Source organism: Haemaphysalis longicornis, unplaced genomic scaffold (genome assembly GCF_048455015.1).
Source record: "Haemaphysalis longicornis isolate Haplotype H1 unplaced genomic scaffold, Haemaphysalis longicornis Haplotype H1 scaffold_9, whole genome shotgun sequence".
Lineage (NCBI taxonomy): Eukaryota > Metazoa > Arthropoda > Arachnida > Ixodida > Ixodidae > Haemaphysalis > Haemaphysalis longicornis.
Window position 1 is genome coordinate 18461238 of NW_027526460.1, and position 24523 is coordinate 18485760.

The 24523-nt window shown below is 48.7% G+C and overlaps 1 protein-coding gene across 1 annotated transcript; it reads right to left on the reverse strand.

The window, feature by feature from the left end:
• Nucleotides 1–4363: 4363 nt before the first annotated feature.
• LOC144151677 (uncharacterized) lies at nt 4364–19852 on the reverse strand. The gene is made up of 9 exons (XM_077682790.1): nt 19627–19852; nt 18708–18851; nt 18183–18335; nt 16126–16367; nt 12671–12798; nt 10490–10613; nt 9195–9377; nt 7729–7866; nt 4364–4678 (listed from the first exon to the last, which is right to left on the reverse strand). Exons 1-9 carry the CDS (start codon nt 19754–19756, stop codon nt 4514–4516), a joined length of 1407 nt encoding a protein of 468 aa, XP_077538916.1. The 5' UTR covers nt 19757–19852; the 3' UTR covers nt 4364–4513.
• Nucleotides 19853–24523: the final 4671 nt, after the last annotated feature.

Consider the following 24523-nt stretch of genomic DNA (forward strand, 5'->3'; position numbering starts at 1 on the left):
GACGACGACGAGTTTGCCGGTAATGCGCGAGAATCTCCGTGTAGCCACTGAGTGGCTGGAGTTGATCGTGAGGGGGTAAACATTGGCCAACGTCGGCAATGGCTCGGTGTATTATATCGCGAGCCGCGGCGTGAGCCGCTTCATTGCCGGGGATGGCGGCGTGTCCAGGAGCCCAGACGATGCGGATGTCAGGGGTCGTTGTGCAGTTTTTGAGGATGTGAAGTGCTGATGAAGAAATTCGGCCAATTTGGTAAAGACCTGTTCTTGTGATGTCAGTGCAGACGTCAAAACACGATTTGGTGGGAGACTGAAAATTTAAACAAATTGATTAATTTCTCTGTGAATAAATCATCTTCAATTCAAACTAAAACACTTATTTTGTATGCATGGCCCCTTAAATATACGCTGTATGTCTTCAGTGAGCAGCTATAAGGTCATGCAGCGAATGAAAAACTAAAAAAAGCACTGGGATCGAGCTTAAAATCAATTACCGTGTGATGACTTTCCTGCATGCTATTACAAGCATGGCCATTTGCTTAAAGGAGTAGTGACACGAGATTTCAAAGCTGAGATAACTATGTAAAATGCCTCTTTTTTATAAGGAGATATCTCCCATCAAGTTTCAACAGTAACCATTCAGTATAACATTTTAAATCCATTTTAGCCTGCCCGCACGGGAAAGCCAGAGTGGGCCGGCATGGCATCACCTGCTCCTTGCCCCATACTGCTGACGTCGGGGCTCCCGTGACGTAGCCGACGCGCTGGATGCGGCTGGCGCGCGCTGCGACGCCGTGTGTATCGCGTCATGGTTGTGGGACTTGAGGTCATGCTAAGATTCTAGCCACCTTAGTCATGCTGCCCGGGCGCGTGGCAACGGCGAAGCCCTCATTCACGCAGCCGTTTTTCACACCGTCACATCACCGTCTTCTGTCATGGGCGACGGTTTAATTTTTTTAAATGCAGAGCATTTCTTAGCCTCGCCTCTTCATGCGTCGGACGGCGTCAACAGCTCCGCGTCCGCAGCAGGTGCGCCTCTCCTTCCCTCCTCTCAACAGCAGCTGGCGCGCGCATGCGTCGTAGTCAGCCCGTTCGTTCCGTCGCGGTCTCGGCGTAACAGGTGCGTGATAGCAGCGCGGTGGGGCGTGGAAGGGCGCACGCTGCTTGCGCATGCGCGCTCTCCCCCCCGTACTGCTTTCTCTCTACTGCGCGCGCTGCAAATATTCGCCGCGAGCTCGACATGTAGGTGGCGACAGCGTCGCGCTGCTAGTGTGGATGCTCCCCTGAGCGGCCCGTAAGAATGCACACTGTGGGCGCGCTTCGTGCCTTTTTCTCGCCGTATGTGCGCACGAAAGGTGCAAACAAGAGTGGTACGCTGTAGTTCGGGTCCTCAACGTTCAATGTATAGCATGGAAGCGGCAGTCAGTTTTCATTACTACGCCAAAAAAAGCGACGACTCATCGGGAATCTCAGAATGGCCGTAATTGTGACAATGAACTTGTACGCTGTAGCTCGTAGCAAGCTCGATCTTTCCAGACTATGGCTTTGAGCCTTCAATAAAAGCATAAATAGAAACAAATCAGGAAGCCTCGATCTCTGAAATTCAGTTTACAACGGCAATCTCTATCGCTTTCACTGGTAGCATGACGCGCATTCTTGCATTTGTGGGATGCCCTGAAATGGTAACACTACTTAACTGCCCCAAAATTATTTCTAAGAGCTTACGATATTTTTTGCGTGTTCAAAAGGCAACATAAAATTACTGAATTTTGATCAGCGCAGAGATATAAATGTAACCGCTCTAACGGATCTTTTAAATGAACTTTTAGCGCCTCTGAAGGAAGGTTTGATGAACAACGGTTTTGGATCACTTATTTACGGCTTTCATCGCAAGTGAACTTGCGAATTGAATTGTCAACGCACGCAGTACAATCAACATCTCATGTTTAGCTAGGTTTTCGCAAAATGGCAAGCAGGTTTACAGTGTACAAACCAAGCTTCTGGGGCCTCACAGTGAGCACAAATTTTCTGTTACGGCTGCTCTGTTGACCATTTGCGTTCCTTTTAAAATCTAACAGGTGCCTGCAACAGCGAGATGTGTTTGCATTTTTGCGTGTAAGGTCGCTTACGAACCCTAAAGGTGGCAATAAATGAAGTTGCGCTGATGCAGATGTAGTAAAACATTTCCTTTTTATTTCTCGTTGCGAATCAGCGCCACGGGTTCCCGGTAACTACTTTGTTTTGTAAACTGAATATCGCCTTTGTCTTGGCATTTAATTCTTAAGGAGTGGTTAAAAAATAAAATTCTGTGCATTTCTATTTTTTTTCTTTCGGGAGGGGGGGGGGGGGGGGGCTGGGGGGGGGCCTGCCAACGTTGCAAGAGCAGCGGGAAGAGAACGCATGTAACGCGAAAAGCCAAACTACGGTTATCAGTATTACAATCGAAACTACACTAGGCGTCGTGTTCTGTAGCGGTGGAAAAGCAGTACTTTAGCACGTATTTTCAAAACTAATTAACTATTTTTGGTCCGGGATTGTCCAGGAATTGTGGCTCGCCTTTTTCAAAATTGTATTGAAAGCAAGCATTGTGGGAAAAAACTAAAAAAAAAATAAAAAAACCAGCGAGTCATGGCACACACCCCTCACACATGTGGGCATAACGTGCATTATATTAGGCGTTTTCTCCCCTTTCTTTAAACTTAGGTCCACCTTAAGAGGTCAAGACGTGACCATATTATGCATTTGGTTATGCTGAGTGAGACACGTTTGAAAATGACACACGTATGAAAATGACACACGAAATGCCACATGACAGACGCAAACTCACAACTGCTTAATTTTACCGAAAAATCCCCCCTAAATACTCTTGCGCATCCATAGAAACGTATTTTAAATAATACGTAAAATTAGCAACTCGATACAGTAGAATAAATGTTTATTCCTCCTCCGTAGTATAAACAACGACTGTCCAAAAATGGTACTTATTTTAGAAAAGGTACGGGAAGGACACGATCACACATGCGCTTGCGGGTGTAAAATACGTGTCCGGTAATGTATGGGCGATAGCGCACGGGTCGTTTGCAGTGTAAATGTTTTTGTTCGTTTCTTATTTCTATGAGGACACAGCGCAATTTTACAAGGGTGTGGAATTTGCACGCGTATTCACAGGTCTTGTCGCTCCTTACCCGTTTCGCGTACTAAACTTTTATCCTTTAAATTATCACTACGCCACCTTCAAAAAGCTCCCTTCGACGTTCCCGAAACGGCAGACTACGGCACTCAACAATAAGAAAAGTGCAATGTGTGGAAGCAATGTTTATAACACGTTTCACACTCAAGCGGTGACCACGGCGAAGATGTTTCGTGGAATTAAACCGCCGCATTTACCCGCAACGGCCGCTGATTATTGCGTTTCTAGAGGAAATGCGCAAGCAGAGGTAACTATGTCATTGCTTACTGCCAAACGAGCACACATATTGGTTGTTTTGTCGTGTGCAGCACGCGTCTTACGCCGCACGCAACGTGAAAAAGCAGACGACGCGAGTGCGCCATCCACACTAGGAGCGGTTCGTCCCGCCGCCGCCAGGGGCCGACTGTGTTCGCGCTCGGGGCGAATAGCGGCTAGCGGTCGCTCGTGTTTCAGTCACTGCGTTGCTCCTTCCTTCCTTGGTTGACGCTCGTGCCCACGTTTACTCGTGTCTGCTACTCCAGCATCACGGAAGAAGCGATGGAAGCAACACTGCCTTCAATCAGTACTGAGGCCCCAATGCTCTGCATTTACTCGTGTTCCCCTCGCGGGAAGGCGCGGGAATTTTTTAGTGTGCAAGCACTTTGACGGTCGCTACTGGGGATTGGCGGTAGCGATGGCTACGGTTACTGCGACGGTGTCGTAACCGAGCGAGCGAAGGCAGGAAGGAAATGGAGGAAAATTGGCGAAAGTGTGCGGGGGAGGGTAGTATGCTGAGCTCGCGCGAGACACTCGTCGGAGCATCTGGCGACATTGTGAAGGAGAGGGCGGCACGCGCTGCTAGGCGCCATTCTATCACTGCTTCCCTCTCACACTTTCGGCTGACGCTGCTACTCCGTGCGTAACCCATCCGAACCACGTGACACCTGCGCGGGAGGTTCGAGCACGATTTGCCACAACATGGTAGCCGGCGGTGGCTCCGCAATGCGTTCGCTGATCACGCGATCACTTCCTGACGCGCAGCCGATATGCGATGTGACCTAATTGCACTTCGCGCAGCGCACAAATTTCGCATTAGGGAGTGCGGCAATCGTCAGTGCATTTTTTGTTTCAACAAGAAATTACCTTGAAGCCAAGGTTACTCAGAGTAATGGACAGGAAGCATTATTTCTCGCAAAAATAGGCTTTATTGGAACTACACCGATACGGCAAAAATATGTTGACTTTTCTAAATGAAGGGAATTCATCAGTAGGCTATTGCCATTTGGAAGACAACATTGTCCAGCTGCAGATGCCAGGTTGAGTACAATGGCGCGAGTTCCGTCATGGTCATCGACTTGGGTGCCGAAAACGCTGCATGATCGTCCGTACCTTGTCGATGCGGGTTTGACCGTCGGGGCAGGTGCCAGCAGCCACGTAGGAGGTCACGTTGTATATTAGCCAGCTCAGAAAGCGACCCTTGCTCGGACCAAGAGTGCGGTAAGTCTGCAACATCTGAGTGAGAGATGTAGTTCGGTTAGTGCGAGGAAGTCCTCTTTGCAGACCGCTCTTGTACGAAAAAAAATAATAGAGGAGCCACTGGCGGATCTTGTAGAATGCGTGAGCATCTTGTCCCTGTCCCTTACAAACTAGAGGCTCAGCCTGACGCGCGCGCCTTGCTTCAGATTTAGAAGCTTAACACGGCGTTTCTCGCATTCCTCTCGCATACCGCGCCAGCAGTGCTTTGCATTATAGCAATCTCGGTGGTCGCGTTTTCTCGCTTTAGCAGCGACATTGGCTGCCTGTCAGTCCCTTTGCTGTACACCAGTGTTGGTAATTCGTCGCCGTCATTCACATTATACGTCCTCTTTTTTTTCCCCGCCTGCCTGGCCTCGCACTCGCTCCACACTCCATTTTATGAAAGACTCGCACAAACAGTGACGGAGCACGCCGAAACGCTGTGTTATGGGCGCGTCCACCACAGCTTCGACTTGACGTCCCCTTAGCAACGAGGTCGGCGGATTCGCAAACGCAACATCACCGCAGCCAATGCCGCCGCTGGCTCTGCTTAAACGCTTTCTTTATCTTTTTTGTCGATCTCTGTCCCCGGATTGGCGGAGAAAATCATAACAGATGTTCCCTGTGCATTTCTCGCGCAATAAAGAAAAGAAATGTGTTGGTACGCATGTGCCATATATCTGCGTATGACACATTCTCAGAATGTGACATACGCCTGGCCCGTGGCTAGTCCTTTTTTATTCAAACAGAACGAATTGACGAGGTCACTTTTCTGCAGAAGGCGAAAAGCAATAACGCCCGTGTGTACGATATGTCGGCGCGCGGTAAAGATCCCCAGGCGGTCAAAATTCATCCGGCGCGCCTCGTCGCCTGCGTTGCGCCGGCGCGTTAAACCCTACAATCAATCAATCAATCAATCAATCAATCAATCAATCAATCAATCAAATTGACGAGGTCAGAATGTGAACACCTGTAACACATACGCAGGCACACGCAGAGGGTGCAAGATTTTAGGCTTCAAGAAAGAGGTGTGAGGGTTACGCGGGCGCAGTCCTGCACCATGCGTGCGCGTGTGCTTAAAATAAAAATATAAGCATGTTCGCTTCTGTCCTACCGTGACGCCTTCATTGCTTCGCGTAGTGTAGTTGTCACCTTGCAACATCCTAATCACACCCTTTGACACTTTTTTCAGCGAAGCTGCTAGCCTCTAGTTGGTCGGAAAATTTCGTGTCGTAAACAAAAAACTTAGGCAGAGTCCAGCAGTTTTCGGCCAAGACGCCGAGCGCACGCGTCAGGCTAATCATGCGTGCAGCATAGAGCTCCGTATTCGTGTAACGAAAAAACCACAAAACAAGCATCGAAACAGCGTGATGGATGACAAGTCGCCGGTGAACAATGGTAAAGATTAGGTTTGCAGCTGCTCTCGAAAGGGGAGGAGCTGACGTCGTTCGAGGGCTAGCGCATGCATCAGGCTAGGCAGGATCCAGCAGTTCTCGCCCAATACGCGAAGCGCATGCGTCAGGACCCAGCATTTGCTGCCAGAGAAGCCGACTGCATGCGACAAGCCCGCCGAGACGACAAGGAACATTTCATACCCTCCCCCATCACCATGTGCATTATGAATTACGAAAATTGCGCTGAATAGACAAACAGAGGAAGAAAGACAGACAATGCGTATCTGTCTTTAAAAGACAGATGCGCAAAAAGAATGGCGTCCATTCTTTTTTAGAGGATTGTTAAAGGATGATGTGCTGCCTCCACGGCTGGGAGTCGCATTCGTGACATTAAACCCTGCATTGGGCTTAGTACTAGACGACACCATTACTGACACATCTCGGCGGGCGCAACTACAATGCTTATGCACCCGAAAGTCGTCGTGCCACAATTAACGCGGGAAGGCTCATGGCGACTGCTTCGAGTACGAGATGCTGAATTCAGTATGCTTCGACACAAAGCGACGACAGCACCACCACTAATTGGTTTCTCCGGAGCACTAGTTTGCCCAATAAATATTCCCGAATTCCCTTTTAAAGGGAAGGTTTCTTTGTCTCTTCAGCTAGATTTCGAAGGAGCTGCTGTTTCTGGCGTCGTGTGCCGCGCGCCAACAAACGCCTCCGCATATCGCGACTCGCGATTTGAAGTGTGTGTGTGGGAGGGGGGCGAGATAACGCTCTCTTCCTCGGACCACGCCCGAAGGGTTGAATGGGGTAACGGCTTCTGCGTGTGTGGGTGGGAGAAGGGGGAGGGCGCCTGGGGAGCCAGACGCCCAGTTCCTGTGTGTATCATGTTCTTTGCGCGTGGAGCTGTCCGCGTCTTAGCCAGGCAGGTTAAAACTTTGTATTTCTAGACGCACTCGCCACTGGACACCGTTCTAAAAATTCAGCAACTACGCCATATACTACACAAAATTCCACACTCCAATTCGCTTTAACCCAGGTATATGCCTCGATGAAAGCTTCGCGTTACCTCGATTACCACCTTAGCGTGGGATCGGCCCATTTTTGCGCCCGTCAAGAGAGTTTCCGCATACTGTGCGTTCCGTACGTTCCGTGTGTACGGTATGTACCGGGATCCGACTGGGCACGTGAGCATTCGTTAAGGTAGGGTGGTTATTTGTTTTCCTGACTGTCCACCCTCGCCTCGCCATACGTGCGCAGGCGTCCCGGTAGAGCGGCTATTAGTTCCCCTGACTGGCCACCCTCGCGCGCATTCGTTCCGGTAGGGTGGCTCGGTTCCCCTGACGGGCCACCCTCCCCTCGCCATACGCGCGCATTCGTTCCAGTAGGATGGCTTAGTTCCCCTTACAGGCCACCCTCGCCTCACCATATGCTCTCATTCGTTCCGGTGGAGTGCGTCCCGCTTCGCCGTGCCAGCGCGCGCAGGCGCAGTCGGGTCTCGGTACATAAGGAACGTACGGAACACACGGTATGCTAAAACTCTCCATTGGCATGGCAATGTTATGCTGAAATCATCCATTGCTTCACAGCAAGATATGGGGTGCAAGACACGTGTTCACAGTGGCTTAACTCATGCGCCGCCCTACGCACCTTGTCTTCGATACTGGCCGGCGTCTCAAAGCTGACCACGCGCCACTTGCTGTTCGAAACAGCAGTCGCAAAATTGCAGCCTCGGTGGGACCCACCCGGCGGGCTGGCGTCTTCAGCTTGCTCGGCGGCAGAGCAGACCTGGGTGGCGAAACGAACGAATTGATTAAGCGGGATTCACACGACGGAGAACCCCTCTTTTTGGCCCGCGGGAGCCGCTCACGTGACCGGTTTTAGGCTCCGCCCCTCGGTGGGGATCGCCCGCGGATGCTCCGGGAAAAAAAATGCCACCGCATGTTTTCGCTCGGCGGCGGCGGCCCTCCGTAGGGAATGGAACCAGTTTTTGGCACATAGGGCGAGGCTCGCGCGGAGGAAGCGAGCCTCGCCCTCGCTTCCTCCGCGCTGTCGTCTGCTAGTCACTCCGCACGTGTGGATGCGCCACCAAGACGGAAAATCCGGTCACGTGGTGTTGACGTCACATATCCGTCCGCCTCCGAGAGTTTCTCCGTCGTGTGAATCCCGCTGCCGCTTTTAGCGTTTCGGCTGGCGTACCCGCAAACTTTCCCGCCATTTTTTCGCCGGTGTACCATGGTCGCCAGACCAGAAATGCCCTCTCCGCTAAAACAGCTGCGACAATGGTCCGTATGGTTCAAGGAACGGGTGAGGCACAGAAAAGCAAACAGGAACAGGTGGTGCGGGAAACCAAAATGCGCGCCGGGAACGACAAAGAGCGGCAGAGGCGGAGGGGAATTCTGAGAAAGGGAGACGGATTGCAGAACGTTCTCGCGTGGGCTCAGCGCGTCATTCAGCATAGCTATGCATGGGTGACTACGCACCAGGCCCTGGTCGCGGACGGGAAAGATCGAGAAAGTAGTACTACTCTCTTTCTAGTGCACTGTAGTAGTACGCCAGGGTGGAAGAGGCCGTAGGGCAATTCAAGAAGCCGCCAGTCATAACCGCCATCGTGGGTAGCAGCAGCGTCTCGATGAGAGCGATATGAAAGGTAAGGGGAGTTCCGACGAGTCTCTCGCCTTCACATTATTAAAAAAAAATTTAGTTCTAAGCATCCCGCGTAACTTTTTTTGGCGGTGAAGTTTGCTGTTTTCAAAGGCGGTGACATGCTGCTATCGCGCTTCGTGGTAACAGCGAATCGCATCGAGACAGCTGTCACTACGAGCCCACCCCTACTCCACTTTTGTCGACTGGTTCAAAAAATGCAACAAGTGAGTAGTACAATTGCCGAACCCAAAGAACACGTAACCTATACGCGCATTGTGAGGCAGCGGATGTATACGCTAGGATGGATAAAATTTTGGGAATTCCCCCTTTTTCCTCTAGGGTGTTCGTGGATACCGTCCACGTAAGGCACCTAAGGAGGGAGCAGTTGGCGCTACCTTAGTCCCCATCAAGGTCCCTCGCTATAGGGACCTCCTTCGCCGTTGCAAAATGGCCAGTCGCTGAATTCTCACCCCTCGCTGCACGAAGTGATGCGTGCGGTTGTAGCAGCTCTTGCCGCCAACGGCCACGTTCATGTCTTCCAGCGCCGGATGCGAGGAGTCCACGTCCACGAAGACGTCGATCCTGAGACTGAGAGCCAGGGCGAGGCGAGACTTGGGGTGCTCCATGCTGGTGATCAGCTGCAGGCAGTCGTGCTGCGCGCCATCGAGCCATGATGGAAGATCAGTCGCTCTTCTAGGTTTAAACCCTGCTTCCGTGATCCACCCTGTCGTAATCGTACCCTAATCCCACCATCCCCCTCCCCCTTTTGCACTGTTCCGTCCACGAACACCCACAATGTCTAGAAATTTCCGCTAGCCCTCTTTTGAATCCTGTTTCGTACATCAAATTCCTAACGAAATTTGAGTGCAGATGTAGGGATATTTTTGTTGCTGTGATACGTGGCTTTAAATCAACCAATTCAACTTGGATCCAAAGGCGATCACAATGAAACTCTAAACAGGTTGTTGAGTAACCGCTTTTGAAACGCCATACTGAATAGGCGAATTCCTCAATCCCCCGTTACTGACTCCACAGCACTCACGCTCTCGTGGCACTCACGGCAGTGCATTCCTCTAAATCTACATTCGAAGCGCAGAAATTTAAAATCACTATAAAAGAACGCCGGCATCACCCTTCCCCCCCCCCCCCCGCCTTTATTTTATTGATGACCGTAATTAAAAAAAAAGAAAGTTGCCCCCCCCCCCCCCCCCCCTCTTTTTTTCCGCCTCCGGACGCCCCTGCCTAAAGCTACCTTTTATCGGCGCTGTAACCATTGGCTGAATTACTCTAAGTATCACCTGCAGATTTTTAAATCTTGGCAAATGCTGCTCTTCGGCTTTGTTTTTTACGTCTGTTGTAACGTCTGAGGAGCCATCCCCAACTGTCGCACAAGAGCTCCAAAGCGCTCCTTGGAGCACACACTTTCCTACTTTGTGAAGGCTTTCCCGCAGAGAGTCTCTACCTGCAGTGGTGCACGCTTTACAGGCTGCTTGCACAACAGTCCGGCTGCCTTCTTCAGAAAACGCATAATTACCTACTCCATGTGAAGGGGCTCGAAATTACTGCCTATGACGAACTTGCAGCGACCGCGAGGCGGGGTGCTTAATTTACTGTGGCGGTTCAGGTGGAAGGCCAGCCTCGTAGCGTGAATCGTAATAGGAATGCGGGTTTACTTTCGAAGGCGATTCCTAGCCTGAAATTCATGAGCGCGAAATTCGGATCCACGCCGAACAGTTCCGACTGGGTAGTGTAGTTGTTGGCTCACCAGTGTGGGCTGCGCGTCATCAGTGGCGAAGCATCCCGCCGTGTGGTCCCAGGCGGCGGGAGCTTCCACAACGCAGGTTGGCCTCGGAGCAGATATGGACAGCAGGATCAGGAGCCTCACCGCCCTGTTTGTGTGAAGCGGCACGAACGAGGCGTCATTTTCGCGCGCTCCGTAAGCTCCAGAATCTGAGCCGCAACCAAAAGCAGTAGTCAGTCCGCGAAATTCGTCGAAATGTTGTCGGCTGCACGGATTGGTTATTCGACGGCATCGTGGCGAAGTTGAACTGCGGGATTGCTTTAAAGGGTCTCTACTGCCGGTAGCGTTGCATAATCGCACTAATGCGACTCTTGTGTCCTCTCGCAGCCTGATGCTGATCATACTAGCAGCCGTGTAGTGCTAACGGACCTGTTTACACAATGGACATTTGAGTGCCCCGAACAGCTACCGTACCCCACTTCGTCACATCTTGTATACCAGGGGGCGCCTCGGCGCGCGATGCGATGAATTAAAAACGGACAGGCGGTGGAACAGCGAATCCCAGGATTAATGTATGCAGACGACATATTGTTGATGGCGGATGACAGGATAGGTATGCAGGGCCCGATGGATACATGCGGAGAAGAAGCAACGCACCTTGGGCTATCCTTTAGCAGAGAAAAATCAGGAATCATGTTCTTCAACGACGACACGGAGCACAAATAGGTATCAGTTCAACAAGTAGAAATACCACGAGTAAAGGAGTATAAATATTTAGGAGTGTGGCTTAATGACGGCGCAGATTACGCGCATGCGCACCTTACAACAAAAGGAAGACGGAACGCGGCTATAATAAAACAGACCCTGTGGGGCTACAACAAATACGAGGTGGTAAGGGGAGTCTGGAAGGGGGTCGAGGTACCAGGATTGACTTGCAGAAATTCGGTTATGCATGAAGTCAGAGACCCAGACGGAATTGGAGGTAAATCAGAGGGCGGTAGGCAGGCTGGCCCTAGGGGCCCATAGCAAAACTACGAATGAAGCGGTACAGGGGGATATGAGCTGGTCGTCCTTTGAGGCAAGGGAGGCGCAGAGCAACATAAAATGTGAGGAGAGACTACGGGACATGGAGGAAGAAAAATGGGCCCCGAGAGTGTTTAGGTACCTGTATATATGAGGAGCATGGACACGCGGTGGAGACGGAGTCCGACCAGACAGCTGACCAAGCGGTACGTAAATTCGGTAGGGGAAGGTGGCGTATACACAACAGTTAAAATGCAGGTGGAAGCAGCGGAGACTACGAATTGGGTACAGAGAACGGAAGGGAGAAAAACCCTAGAGACTTGGAGGAAGGAAGGTTTCTATGGTAATACGCGAGGCAGTGCATTGCTCTGTGAAGCACGGGCGGGGTGTCTGAGAACACGGGAATACACGGCTAACTACAGGCAACAGGACGTGTATGCTGCGGCAGGGATCGGGAGACCGTACAGCATATGGTCGTATGCTGCACAGAGATACGACTGTGCCGGGACGATGGGGAAACGACGTTGACGGAGGCTTTGGGATTTGGTGTGAGGGAGAGCCTCAACTTCAGGGCCATAGAGGTGACGAAGAGGCGGCTGGAGTGGTGGTGGAAGAAAAGTATGGAAGAGAGTGGGACGTAGGAAGAGTAATCTAGCGAATGGGAATTTAGGACAGAAAGGGGGGGGGGGGGGTAAAGAGGTGTGCAAGGGCAGGAATTGGGGGAAGCGATGGGAGTTTAAAACCGGGATGGAGGGGGATTAACCCATTCGGTTAGTTGATTTGATTGATTGTAGGGTTTAACGCGCCGACGCAACGCAGGCGATGAGGCGCGCCGTAGTGGAGGGCTCCGGATTAATTTTGACCACCTGGGGATCTTTAACGTGCGCCGAAATCTCGTACACACGGGCGTTTTTGCTTTTTGCCTCCATCAGAAAAGCGGCCGCCGCGGCCGGGAATCGAACCCGCGACCTTGTCATTCGGTTAGTTAAGGGTAGGGCAAATTATATGAATAACACAGGCAAGTCGGTTGGTAGCAATCGACGTCCAGATACAAAGGGAGGGCCTCGAATCATCATCATCATCGTCGACGCGATGAGGTTTTTGGGATAGGGAAGGTAGACGAAAGAGGTCCGAAACTGTCTGACGTGATGTTTCGACGCTGTACGATGGGGAAATTCTTACCCGTCGAGCACCCGCACCAGCCTTGAAAATTCCGACGAGTGCTTGCGTAAGCCGACGGGACGCAGGGCTAAAAAGGTGACGATGCTGGCATCCTCGTATCCCGCTGCGATGAGGCCCATGGTGAGGTCCTGGAAAAGAAGGCGGAAAATAAAAACCATGACCATCGGACAGACTGAATCCTGCAGCCTTCGAAAATAGGGAGACAATGCATCGTCGAAACACCCCGGACCCACAAACTGACGCCCAATAAGAACAAAAAGGCGTTATTTTTTAATATTATGTTTTCCTTCTAAAGAATGTAATTCCGCACTTGTAGTACTCAAGCATGCCCGCCAATGATTCATGATATGAACATTACGTCGTTTGGAATACCACGGTTGGTGTTCCCCTAGTTCGAACTTACTGCTAATGTTTCAAACCACTGGATTTTGAGCAGGTGTCCCAAAGTCTTTCTGGCTACTCTATACCTTGTGTCTCGCTCATTTTCATCATCATCAACACCACCATTGTCATCTTCACACTATCTATTCCCACAGCAGGATAGAGGCCTCTACCATAGACTTCCAATTGCGATTCGCAAATTCATTCTTTGCCCGAGCTTGCTTATACACTACTTCACCCCCATATCGAGTTACTTGTCTTCTCCTAGTACTGCTAGTCCCGTCTCCCGTTCTGTTACCCTTATGGTCCACCTGTTGTTATTTCTCCGCCTTACATGCCCGGCCCAAGTTCACATGTTTCTCTCAATTTGAGCAAAGATGTCTTCCACCCACGAGTGTTCCCTAATCAAAGACTTATCCCCAAGTGCGGCTCCTATCTTCCGTTATGTGGCTCGTTCAGATGGCCTAAGTTGTTTGTCAAGATGTTTAATAAAGCGCGAAGTTTCCACCCATTTTATACCATTCTTTTCGTTTATGCCATTTTATACCATTATACATTTCATACCATTCTTTTCGGTGAGGGAGGTAGCTTCTTTATTTATTTATTTGTTTATTTATTATAAGTGCCTACATCACCCATTCGGCATTGTTGTAGGGGGGTTACAGTAGACAAAATAGAAAAACAGCAAATTATAACCAAACAATAATTACACATAGCAGCATACAACAGAAATGTAAACACTTTCAGCACAGCATTGTAAGGAGCGTAGAGAACACATAATTATAACAAAAGCAGTAATACATAACGTAAAATAAACACCAGCAACCAAAGAAAGTAAGTGCATGTTGAATATAACGTGATAAATTTGTGGGGTATTTTATCAACTCAAAATAGTGTTTCAATGGCTATTGGAAAATTAGAATCTGAGAATATTGGAATGTTTAGCGCGTTCCAGTTGTTAATGATGTTGGGGGAAAAGTATCTAAGTACATTCAATCAGCAGTTATATTCCCTATATATATATATATATATATATATATATATATATATATATATATATATATATATATATATATATATATATATATATATATATATATATATATATATATATATGATCTCGCCGATCGGACCTACAACTAGGCGTCTTTAAGTTGAGTTCTTTGCTTATTCGAGTCTTACCTTGGTATATATTGTAAAAAAAAAATTAAGTTGTTCAACTTAGCGACGTGCACTGAGTGGTTTCCATACCAAGGCCTGTATAATTTCCGAACTCCTTATTCTAAAATCGTAATTGGCTGTAACAAACCTTTTAGCCCTTTTTTGCACCCTCTCCAACTTTTAGCACTGTACATTAGTGAAAGGGTCCCAAGCAACACAACCATACTCTAGAATTGGCCGCACATGTGTAATATACAAGGTTTCTTTGAGTACCTAAAGCGTGTCGCTAAAATTTCTTTGAAAAAAAAAAAAGAATTCGGCGCGAAGCCTTGGCTGCAATTATATCGATGGGACTGGTCCAATCTAATATTGCCGTGAATGTTACCCCGAGATACTTAACTTGATCTACCTTTTCTACTGCGTGAGAATGTAAGTAATAGAGCCTGGATACAACTTTCTTTTTGTTAGTAAACACGAGAACATTTCGTTAGGTTTAAATTCATCTGCCACTGACAGCACCAAGACACAAACTTATTGAGGTCAGACTGCAATGCCGTGGTGTCATCAACACACTTGACTGGGCAGTACAAAACACAATCATCTTTTCAAACTTTCCTTCATCCGCATAAAGTCTCACTGTACATTTCAGACCCAGAGGACAATTATTGATAAAAATCAGAAAAAGAGGAGGCCCCAAAAAAGATCCCTGAGGCACCCCGGACAGTACATGAGCTGGTGATGAAGGCACTCCATTTATTACAACACACTGTTTACGGTCGCTTAGATAATCCTTGGTCGTATTTATGAGTGTTGTAGGAATTCCAAGAAATGACAACTTATGCAGAAAAACACGGTGAGGAACGACATAAAAACCTTTTTTTATAAGTCCAAAAATACAGCGTTTAAATGTACGTCCTGGTCGAATGATAAAGCAATGTCATGTACAAATTCGGTTAACTGTGTGACTCAAGAAAGCCTGGCGCGAAAGTCATCTTGTGACGGAGTGAAAAAATTATCCTGAAGGTGTTTTATAAGGCAAGAATAAACTTTGTGTTCGATTGTTTTACAGCAGACGGGGTTAGTGATACCGGTCTATAGTTAAATACTTTATCACAGTCACCAGATTTGTGCAAAGGCGTGACATTAGGATTGTGGCAAAGGCGTAGCTTAGGGTTGATTATTTAGGAGAGCTTGCCCAACGCCTCCTAGCCAATTCTATTTCTACGCTGGACTTCTTTCTTGCGGTTTGAATCAGCACCAAAAACTTCTCCAGGATAGCTACATTTATCCACCTTGAGTCTTCAAGCATTGCATTCATCTTTCCGACTAGTTCTGATTCTTCGAAATGGAATGCTCCGCGGCCTCCTCCTGCGGATCCAAGAACATGTGCATTTCTGTGCAATCTGCGACATCCCAATGCTGATTCCAATTATTCAGTACTTGCGACAGCATCTATTATTAAGTTCTTCGGTAATTCTCAGTTTCATGCCATTTTGATAGTGGAACAAGTACAGGGGAACTGAATAAACTGGATAGGATATTTTGAAACCGATCTGCTCAGTGCTAAGCGGCTTTTATAATAGATGCGAAAAAGCTGCAGCCGCAACTGCGTACGAGATTTCTGCACATGCTAAAGGTCACCATGCAGGAATGCAAATTATTCCGTCATCCCCCCCTTCGCCGAGCGCGTAAAACCTTAATCCGAACTGAGTTTGAAAGTGGTCGTAATAAATACGCGCGATTTTTTTAAGACAACGCACCACCAAGTCAGCCGCCGTTTCAAATGCTGGAAATGGCCGCACCGTGGCGCGCCAATCGGCACACAAAATGGTTGGACATCGACACTGCTAAAACAACGCTTCCGTGTTCCGAGGCTATGTAGATTCTAGCTGGCAAGGCCAAGTTCCGCTCACCGAGAACAGCTGGACCGTACTGCGGATGGCCTTGTCCGTAAGGGCCCGGCCCTTGGTGCCATGGTCGCTGTCGAGAAGCCCGAAGCCTCGAACGCCTGCCATCTGGTTGAGGATGGCTGCGCTGTTCTGGAAAGAGAGCTTCCGGAACGTCTCCCGCAACTCGCGGAACGGCCGCGAGGAGGCCAGGGTGAACAGAAGCCGGGCCGTCGTGTTGTGGCCCAGCAGGAAATGGAACTGTGACTCTGCGAGCGCACAAAAAAGGTGAACACGCGCATGTGCAGAAACAGCCGCCGGGAACCCTATTTCACGCGTGGAAAAGACAAATGCGCTTCGAGTTATCCACGTATATCTAGCTGGTTTTCATTACGAAAGGCTTTAAGACTTACTGCTCAACACAAACGGAGGACACCTCGGAACACCAGAACCTGCACGCTCCACTCATAAAACGGCGGCAGTTTTGATTGGGTCACTGTACGTCCCGAAACGGTCCACGAGTGTTTAGTGCCTGTGCTGCAATCGTGCAGAACCACATCTGCCTATGCGCGTTGCATTATTCTGGAGCGCAAGGGAAGCCGTATATTTGGTCTACACCCACGGCTACTGGAATTAAAGTGAACAGGAAATATAATACACATGGAATGTCAACCTTGGATAATTCACCACTGGGTAACGGTACGACGGCACATCAACTGCTATTGAGGAAGATTTTCTAACTTCGCAGATTCGGTGTGAAAACGTCAAAGAGCTTAAATGCTCAGGTGCATCTGTAACGGAACGAGCGGCTGAGGTCACCGGCAAGATGCAGCTGTCGGTCACCACACCTCAGTAACCCAGAATGTATAAAATAAAGTTTTCTCTCTCTCTCAAACGATTATCGACAGCCGCCAAAAAATTCGACCACCTTCGCAGTTGAGATGCGAAGCAGCCTGAGGAAACAGTGGAGCTGGTGGTCTTCGCTAGCTTTAACTTGGATTTTCTTAGGTCTTCCCATCTTGTCGGTAGATCGTACACTGATGCCGCCGAGCGCATGCCCTCTCTCTCAAATAGAACACCTGCACGTCAAGCTTACGTCATCACTAGGCGCAGCCAATCCCCGGCGCGCGCCTCCCCACCCGAACATCTGCGCCGCGACGCGCACTCCCCACACCTGCTCGTCGGCTCCTTGCTGCCTTGCCACTTCCCCTCACACATCTTGGCCTAGTTTTTTCCTCCTCTCCACTTTGCTGAACCGAGTTCTGAGCGACGCCAGGCACTGATGGAACTCAAGCTTAAACAGCTCCGCAGTGAAAAAAAAAGCGTCACAGATCTCTCCTCAGAAGATGCGGAGATGATTGACAAGCGGCAGTTTCCGCGAAGCTTCTCTGATTACTTGCTTTATATTTGTGCGGGTGGCATTTTGTAGCGTAAGCTACACTGGCCGAGGTTGAGCAGTTTCGCATGTCTCCTGGAGAGCCGTGCTGCGCATGCTCGAGGAGCTGTGACGTCTCACGGTGCACAGCTGGCGCGCCGGAGCCGCCGCCGCCGCCGCCGCCGCCGCGATTGGATTGGATTGGATTGGATTGGAAATCGTTTCAGCAGCAGTAAGCACGATAATCAGCTAATACTAGACAACCAGGAAACCTATAAGAATAACCAGCTGAACCTTAGCTCACGCTATGTATATCCTGGCATAGCCGAGCTAAGCCACTGCTAATTTTTTATCAGCGCTGGCTGTGAACGCTGGATGAAATGTTCTTTGATAGTGTTTAGGTATTTTCTGAAAACGTTCACACGACAAGGAGTTTGACGAGAAAATGTTCACACGACAAGGAGTTTGACGATTGCACGTTCGTCTTCTGGTGCCGCGGTACCAGCATGGTTAAGGCTTAACAAGAAACGAAATAGCGCACACCCGTGTTCGCGCTCTTTCAATTCCACAAGAAGCCTTGTTGCCCCGTGGACCCTGAGCTATGAGTGCAGAGAACCGCAGCAGACAATCCGGCATCTCCGACAAGCAGCCTTGCTGGAGCGGGGAGAAAGTAGGCGAACGTTCGAGTCATGCTGGAAGAGGGGCTCACCGTTGTACGACCCGTCGGGGTTGGCCTCGATGTCGAGAATTATGTAGTCGCAGGTGCCTGGTGGCGGAAGCCGCTCCCACGAGGCCCACGTACGGTCGGTCGCTCCGTTTGGCAGCCGGCCCGGGGACACCATACCGCACACTAGTACCGGTGCTAGGTAAACGGACGGTTAAGTGAGCAAAGAATGAGAATTCACCTGAAAGATTTCTCACATTACGGCATCTTATTCCCAGTGATGAATTGATGGATAACGCTACGGGAACCAGCAAGCTAAAGCGTGACTATCCGGTGACCTCACCTCAATGAGCAACTATTCGTCAACCCCTTTCTCTATCATTTATTTGTCCAGTTTTGTGACCTATACAGAGACCGTTACAGTGGAGTTTTGTTGGGTTGGTTTTGCTTTAAATCGTGTTACGATATTACGCATCTTCGCTCCATTGAGATGCATGCGCTCTCGGAGCTATCTATATAGCGTTAAGCTTTGCAGGGACCAGTCCCTCTGTCTCCAAGAGCGCAGCTTACGCAAAGGAGACTGGCGACGAACTCCGGATAGCATCGGAGCCGCGTATGTCTTCATGAGATGTCTTGATTGGGTGCCCTCGGCAACGGCGTCTTTCATCCTTTCTCCTCGGGCCGCTACTGTGCACATCGCCACGTTAGCTGACGCTGCGGCGGGAAGGGAAGAGAACGGCACCGCTCCATCAATTCCAGAGCGCCTTATGTGAAGTCACGATGCGCTTGAGTCACTTAAACTCAAACCCTTATACAGCCATACGTATGAATGCACACGTACAGGTACAATCATAAGTAAAGAGAGCACGAGCTGGAGAATTCAAGAGAATTTCTACGCCACGTGCCTATTGACCAGCCTTGAAGTGACTTTCTGAAAAAGTCCTTCCAAACTAAAATCCGGCTGCTCATACGCAATTCATGCTGAAAGCCGCATACTTATTGTAATTTCACGAAGCCATGCTCCGCGTACTTTTGATTGCACCTGTACGCATATGCACATACATACATACATACATGCATACATACATACATACATACATACATACATACATACATACATACATACATACATACATACATACATACATACATACAGACAGAGAGACAGACAGACAGACAGACAAACTACTCCCCCAAAACGTAACCCAAAGGCACAGAAAAAATACGAAGTTTCGTTTCTGCGAGAGGCACAAGAATCATAAACAATAATCGTTTTATTTAAAAACTAGCCTAGCCTTTGAAAGAAACGCTTGCACATAGCAAGCGCCATGTGTCAGTGCAAATGAAATAGACGCAAATGATCATCGACATGTGAAGCTGATCGAGTTCTGAGGAAAACACCTGTTGCATTCAAGACGGCAGGAGTTTTCTAAGTATGTGTTTCACTCGGTCTGTGTAGCGTGCAGAGGTAAGCGCAAGCGTCGCTTACCTGCGCTCGTCATGTAGAAGACTAGCCCCGATAAAAACAGGATCAGGAGGATTGCCACGATGATCACGGGCTCGTCCGTGCTCCTGCAGCAAAGCCAAGCCACCAGGTACAACTTCGCTTTCGTCAACATCCCAAGCCAGCACGTTGTCGTAATGTTACAACAGGCATAGAATTGTCCCCACCCAGAAATTAAAGAAGCTATTGTTGCAGCAATTAGCGGGGAGAGGAACCGACGGGAAGTGTTGACCCTGTGACGCGGCAATATCAGTGTACTCTTTGTAAAGTAAACCGGATAAAATCGACGTCTCCAATTGCGGGGACCTCCACATTCCGCTTGCCGTGCCTCAGCGGTTTTGTTGGTGTAAGCCCCTTATATGCTTTTATATATGTGCCTGTACGTTATCTCTGCTATGCTTAGAATTTAAGGGTCACATGAACTGCCACAGTAGAGTTCGGTAATTCTGCGCACGAAAGCTTAACGCTAAAACTGACCTCGGTATTTTGCGCCACGAAAGGAGGATAGAGTTTTCTGCTTGAAAAACGACCGCTCTCCTGACGCTAAAACAGCGTACGAGCAGGTCTTGGGGGAAAAACAAGCGTATGATGGGGCAAGCACAATGGCCAAAGTTAACATTTGACGTAGGCTGCACTTTCTTCCGTTCATCTGTCTGTCTGTCTGTCTGTCTGTCTGTCTGTCTGTCTGTCTGTCTGTCTGTCTGTCTGTCTGTCTGTCTGTCTGTCTGTCTGTCTGTCTGTCTGTCTGTCTGTCTGTCTGTCTGTCTGTCAGGTCCACATAATCTAAGTAATCTATGGTAATCATGCGAGATAAATTCACCCGCGTGCTGCCTCGAGTATTTTCGCGAAGGCGGAAAACGTCTCGACAATAGCGTGCACGTCGCGAAAAATCAACGCCTCACTGAGCATAATATCGCATTGTGCTTTACTTACGTGCCGAGCCTTCCTGAAACGAAAGTCAAAACAAAGAGTGCATCAGCTAGATCATGCAATAACTTGATGGGCAAGCGGCGATATAGTGACATATAGACGATCAGGCGCTCTCGAACGGAATCGGTCAGGGCTGCAATTGCTTTGGCGTTGCAAGAAGAATGCCGGGCAGGCACTGAATAAGTAATACATGGCAAATATTTTGGCTGCAAAGACTTTCGGCACCATTTCACAATAATTAGAATAAAACTGAAACCCGCTAGTGAGGTAGTGTGCACGAAATGCGAAAATGAATTTTCCGGGAGAGCGATCGAAAACGAGCTGGCGAACGGCTGGCTGGCGGATGGCGCGTCCACCAGAACGCAGTAAGACAAGCTATCCCCGAGTGGGCAGTTAGGCGAGCCAATAAAAAATGAATACAAAACTCGCATCCGTAGTGAAATCAGCATTCCAATCACGCCCGGCGCAGTGCTTGTAATTCCCGCTTCGAAAACCGTCCGTCCGAATCGCTCTAGTGAAAACTCTGAAATTCAGTGCCAACACTACCTACGGAACACTCTCCCCTAGGTTCCGCTACGCGGACAGAAGGATTTGACAGGATAGCGAATGGCTAGCGATTCAGCGGCGTTCCGTCGGTGCCGTACCGGTAACGGAATACTTTAGGACGTCCGTGTCAGTGCTCCGCTGACGAGATGCACTTTTATTTTCGTTAGCACTGGTTGGTAATTCAGCAGGGGCCCGTGTTCTTGCTTTCGGACGCCCTACACGGTAACGTAGCAGTTTTTGCATTGTTATAGGTGACATCTCTACACTAAAAATGTCCCTGCACAAAATGGGAAGATTACGTGGGTTCAGGTGAAGGTATTTTATTCCTAATATCGAATCAAGCCATGCCGCGTTCTGTATAGCTCTGCACTTTTTTGCGGATTTTTGTTTCTCTGCGTTCAAAAAGCACGCTACTTTTAACGAATAATGAAAGACAGCTGCACAGCTTGCGCCTGACCTTGCCGTCCAAGCTCTTCGTCCGGTGAACTTGCTTCGTCTAAAAAAAAAACCGAAATGAGGAAAGTCTTTAATAGACAACTCATTTTTTTTGTTGTCACAGCGTGCAAACAGAATAATGGGTACTTCGTTTCCCATGCATGAGCAAATGCTTAGTCATGCACTCTTTGCATTAACAGCAGCATTTGCCAAGCATGCCTCGGTGGTGCTTCTTGTCGTCATATATCACGGCATCGCGCAGCAGCATACATAAGCTGGAAAAGCGCTGCTACCCCAGTCTTTCGCCAGAGCGTCTGCTCAGGAGCTCCCGCGGACCAATATATTGGATGGAGCTACGTGTACGTAGCTCCATCTGACTGCATCTGTCACGCAATTTCGCCCATGCAGCACTTAGGAGCACCGCATACCCTCTTCCACATGGCACGGGCCTTACAAATTAATGCATCGTAAGTAGCGCTTGAAACGGGACGACAAAAAAGAAGAAACACACGCCGGCGTGTGTGTCTTCTCTTTTGTCGTCCCGTTTCAAGCGCTACTTACGATGCATCAACACCAACTAGCCCAACTGCCAATTTTACTGAACTCCATTTCTATTACATCGGGCCCTTTTCTTTGTTCTAACAATTATGAACTACGTAACCCCAGTGTTCTTGCCTCGATAGCGCCGTCGTGTGTGTCTTCTCTTCTGTCGTCCCGTTTCAAGCGCTACTTACGATGCATCAACACCAACTAGCCCAACTGCCAATTTTACTGCCAAGTTAACCCTGACTTCGATCCAATATCCAACCCGTCAGTTAAGCTGTGGGAGGAGGGCCTGGCCAAATCCGAACGCGACATCGGAGGTGACGGCAAAAGCCAACGGGGTCCTTGAAAAAGCTCTCCGCCTATGCACGTCCTTCACGTCCATTAAAGTCCCCCGCTTTCTCTCTCTTTCTGTCTCTTCTTCATTAACTCTAAAAATATGAAATTAATTTGAAAAACTCTCGGTTGCTTCTGCTAACCCCCTCAACGCTTCACAGAGAAGAAAGTATGGCGAAAATCTGAGCGGGAAGGCTGCAGGGATACTGTACGAGTTACTTTTTCGGCAGACCTCATCGACGCTATTTTTTCAGTCGTTGGCTTAAGTACGTATGCCGCCTCTCACCTCATCAAGCCACTTGTAACGCTATCATTGCGCTAGTTTAGATTACAAATAAAATAGTGTGGGTTGAAGACGCTCACGCATTATGAACCCGAAATTTTCGGCAGAAACGGGACGGAGAGAAGATGCCGACAGCTGTCGATCCGTTGATCGTCGTTCTTCTTCGAGGGGCGATGATGATGGACAAGGGATGATGATGATGATGTTCGCACTTTTTCATCCTGTGTCGGTGTCATGGTTGACCGCCATCGGCTACTTCCAACTGAACGCAAGCAGTCGTTGTGGTTGTAAACCGTTTATTAACAAAAGGAAGGCGCCGGTCCCGCGAGCGGTATCGGTGGGTACGGAGTGGAGGAGATGTTGATTGCAGTTCCTCGGCCGTGAGCGCAGCTGAAGCGAGTCTTAAGGTCTATTGAGGAGGTACTATCCCCTTCGTAGTATACCTGCACTACCAAGCTACCCCTAATACCGATTTAGAAAGCATGTTTGTGGCATTCGTTTAACACTGCGATAATTAAATAACCATTACACAGAATGGCACAAAGCTGGGCGCTGTTAACGGCCCGCACATGCGGCATTAACATAGTGTTACAGTAGAATCTCGATAAACGGAAATCGCTTAAATGGAATTGCCGCTTAAACGGTACAGTAGCCTGTAAGTTGGTTTGTTTTGTATTCATGTCAGGTAAAAAAGCTCTCGATAATCGGAACTAAAATTTCTGCGTCACCGTGTAAACGGAACCAGAAATGGAACTTCTTGTGAAACCCATTGGCATGGGAATCAGCTTTTTATGGTTCCGGCCGTTTCGTTCTTTTTTTTTTTTTTCCCCTCTATGTTTTTTTGAGCCTCGTTGTTCTCGTTAGCCTCGTCTCGTTAGTGGTCAGCCGTGTTTACGCAAAGAATGCAACCTCACAGTTCTGGTTCCCGTCGTCGGTCTAGATTCAGGACGCCGAGGTTAGAGGGATCATGCTCCTGCGTCCTTGTTCGTGCCATCGTGCACGATATTCGCGCTTCATTACCGCGTTGTCGTATTTTAAATTCGGTGGCTGCTAAGCACTTGCGAGGTTGAGGCCTCTGGCCTACGTGAAGATGAAGTTGCAAGGACTCAAACAAAAATAATTGATGCATTTTGTAGTACACAGCAACTCATTGTTGCCAAATCAACATTGTGAATGCTGGGCCTAAACCTCTTGTAGTTTTCTTGCTTTCTGAAAAACTACCAGCTACATTTACATTCTAGTGCTTAGAGTTCTATGAAGTGGTATTAAGTGTGTGTACGCACATAAATTTGCACTTTCACACATCATTCTCAGTAAACAGAACTCCTGCTAAACGGAAATAATTTTTTCGGTCCCTTGAAGTTCCGTTTAGCGAGAGTTTACTGTATTTGTTTTTCATGTGCGCTAGTTATGACTAGAGTTAATCGGTTTGTCGGGGATGTACGCTGGCTATATACAACAAAAAGTATATAGGACTCAGTTCAAATAACTTCACTTTATAAATGAATGCAAAGTGGCTTAATGTGGCGCGCTGTCGCATAAACCTGACATGCACATTTTTATTTCTTCAGCATATCTGACAGCTGCCCCAACGGCTGATGCAGCTTTTTCTCAAAAAGAAAAAAAAAGGAATATCGGACCCCTTCCCTTCGGAAACAGGGGAAGCTTGACCTCAGTGAAAACGAAAACGACCAAAATCGAAACGCAATGGCCACAAAACGCAAACAAAAATGTTTCTGCCAAAGCCAAAAGGCAATGACTTAAATGAAAACGTAAAACCATCTAAGGACCAAAACGAAACCCTTTCAT

Excerpts from the sequence above, each read along its gene's own strand:
- LOC144151677 (XM_077682790.1), bottom strand. The coding sequence starts at position 19,756 with ATGTTGACGAAAGCGAAGTTGTACCTGGTGGCTTGGCTTTGCTGCAGG. Across the intron at positions 7,867-9,194 it reads ATCACTTCGTGCAGCGAGGG|GTCTGCTCTGCCGCCGAGCA; the intron begins GTGAGAATTCAG and ends TTCGCCACCCAG. Across the intron at positions 4,679-7,728 it reads CGGCCAGTATCGAAGACAAG|ATGTTGCAGACTTACCGCAC; the intron begins GTGCGTAGGGCG and ends TCTCTCACTCAG.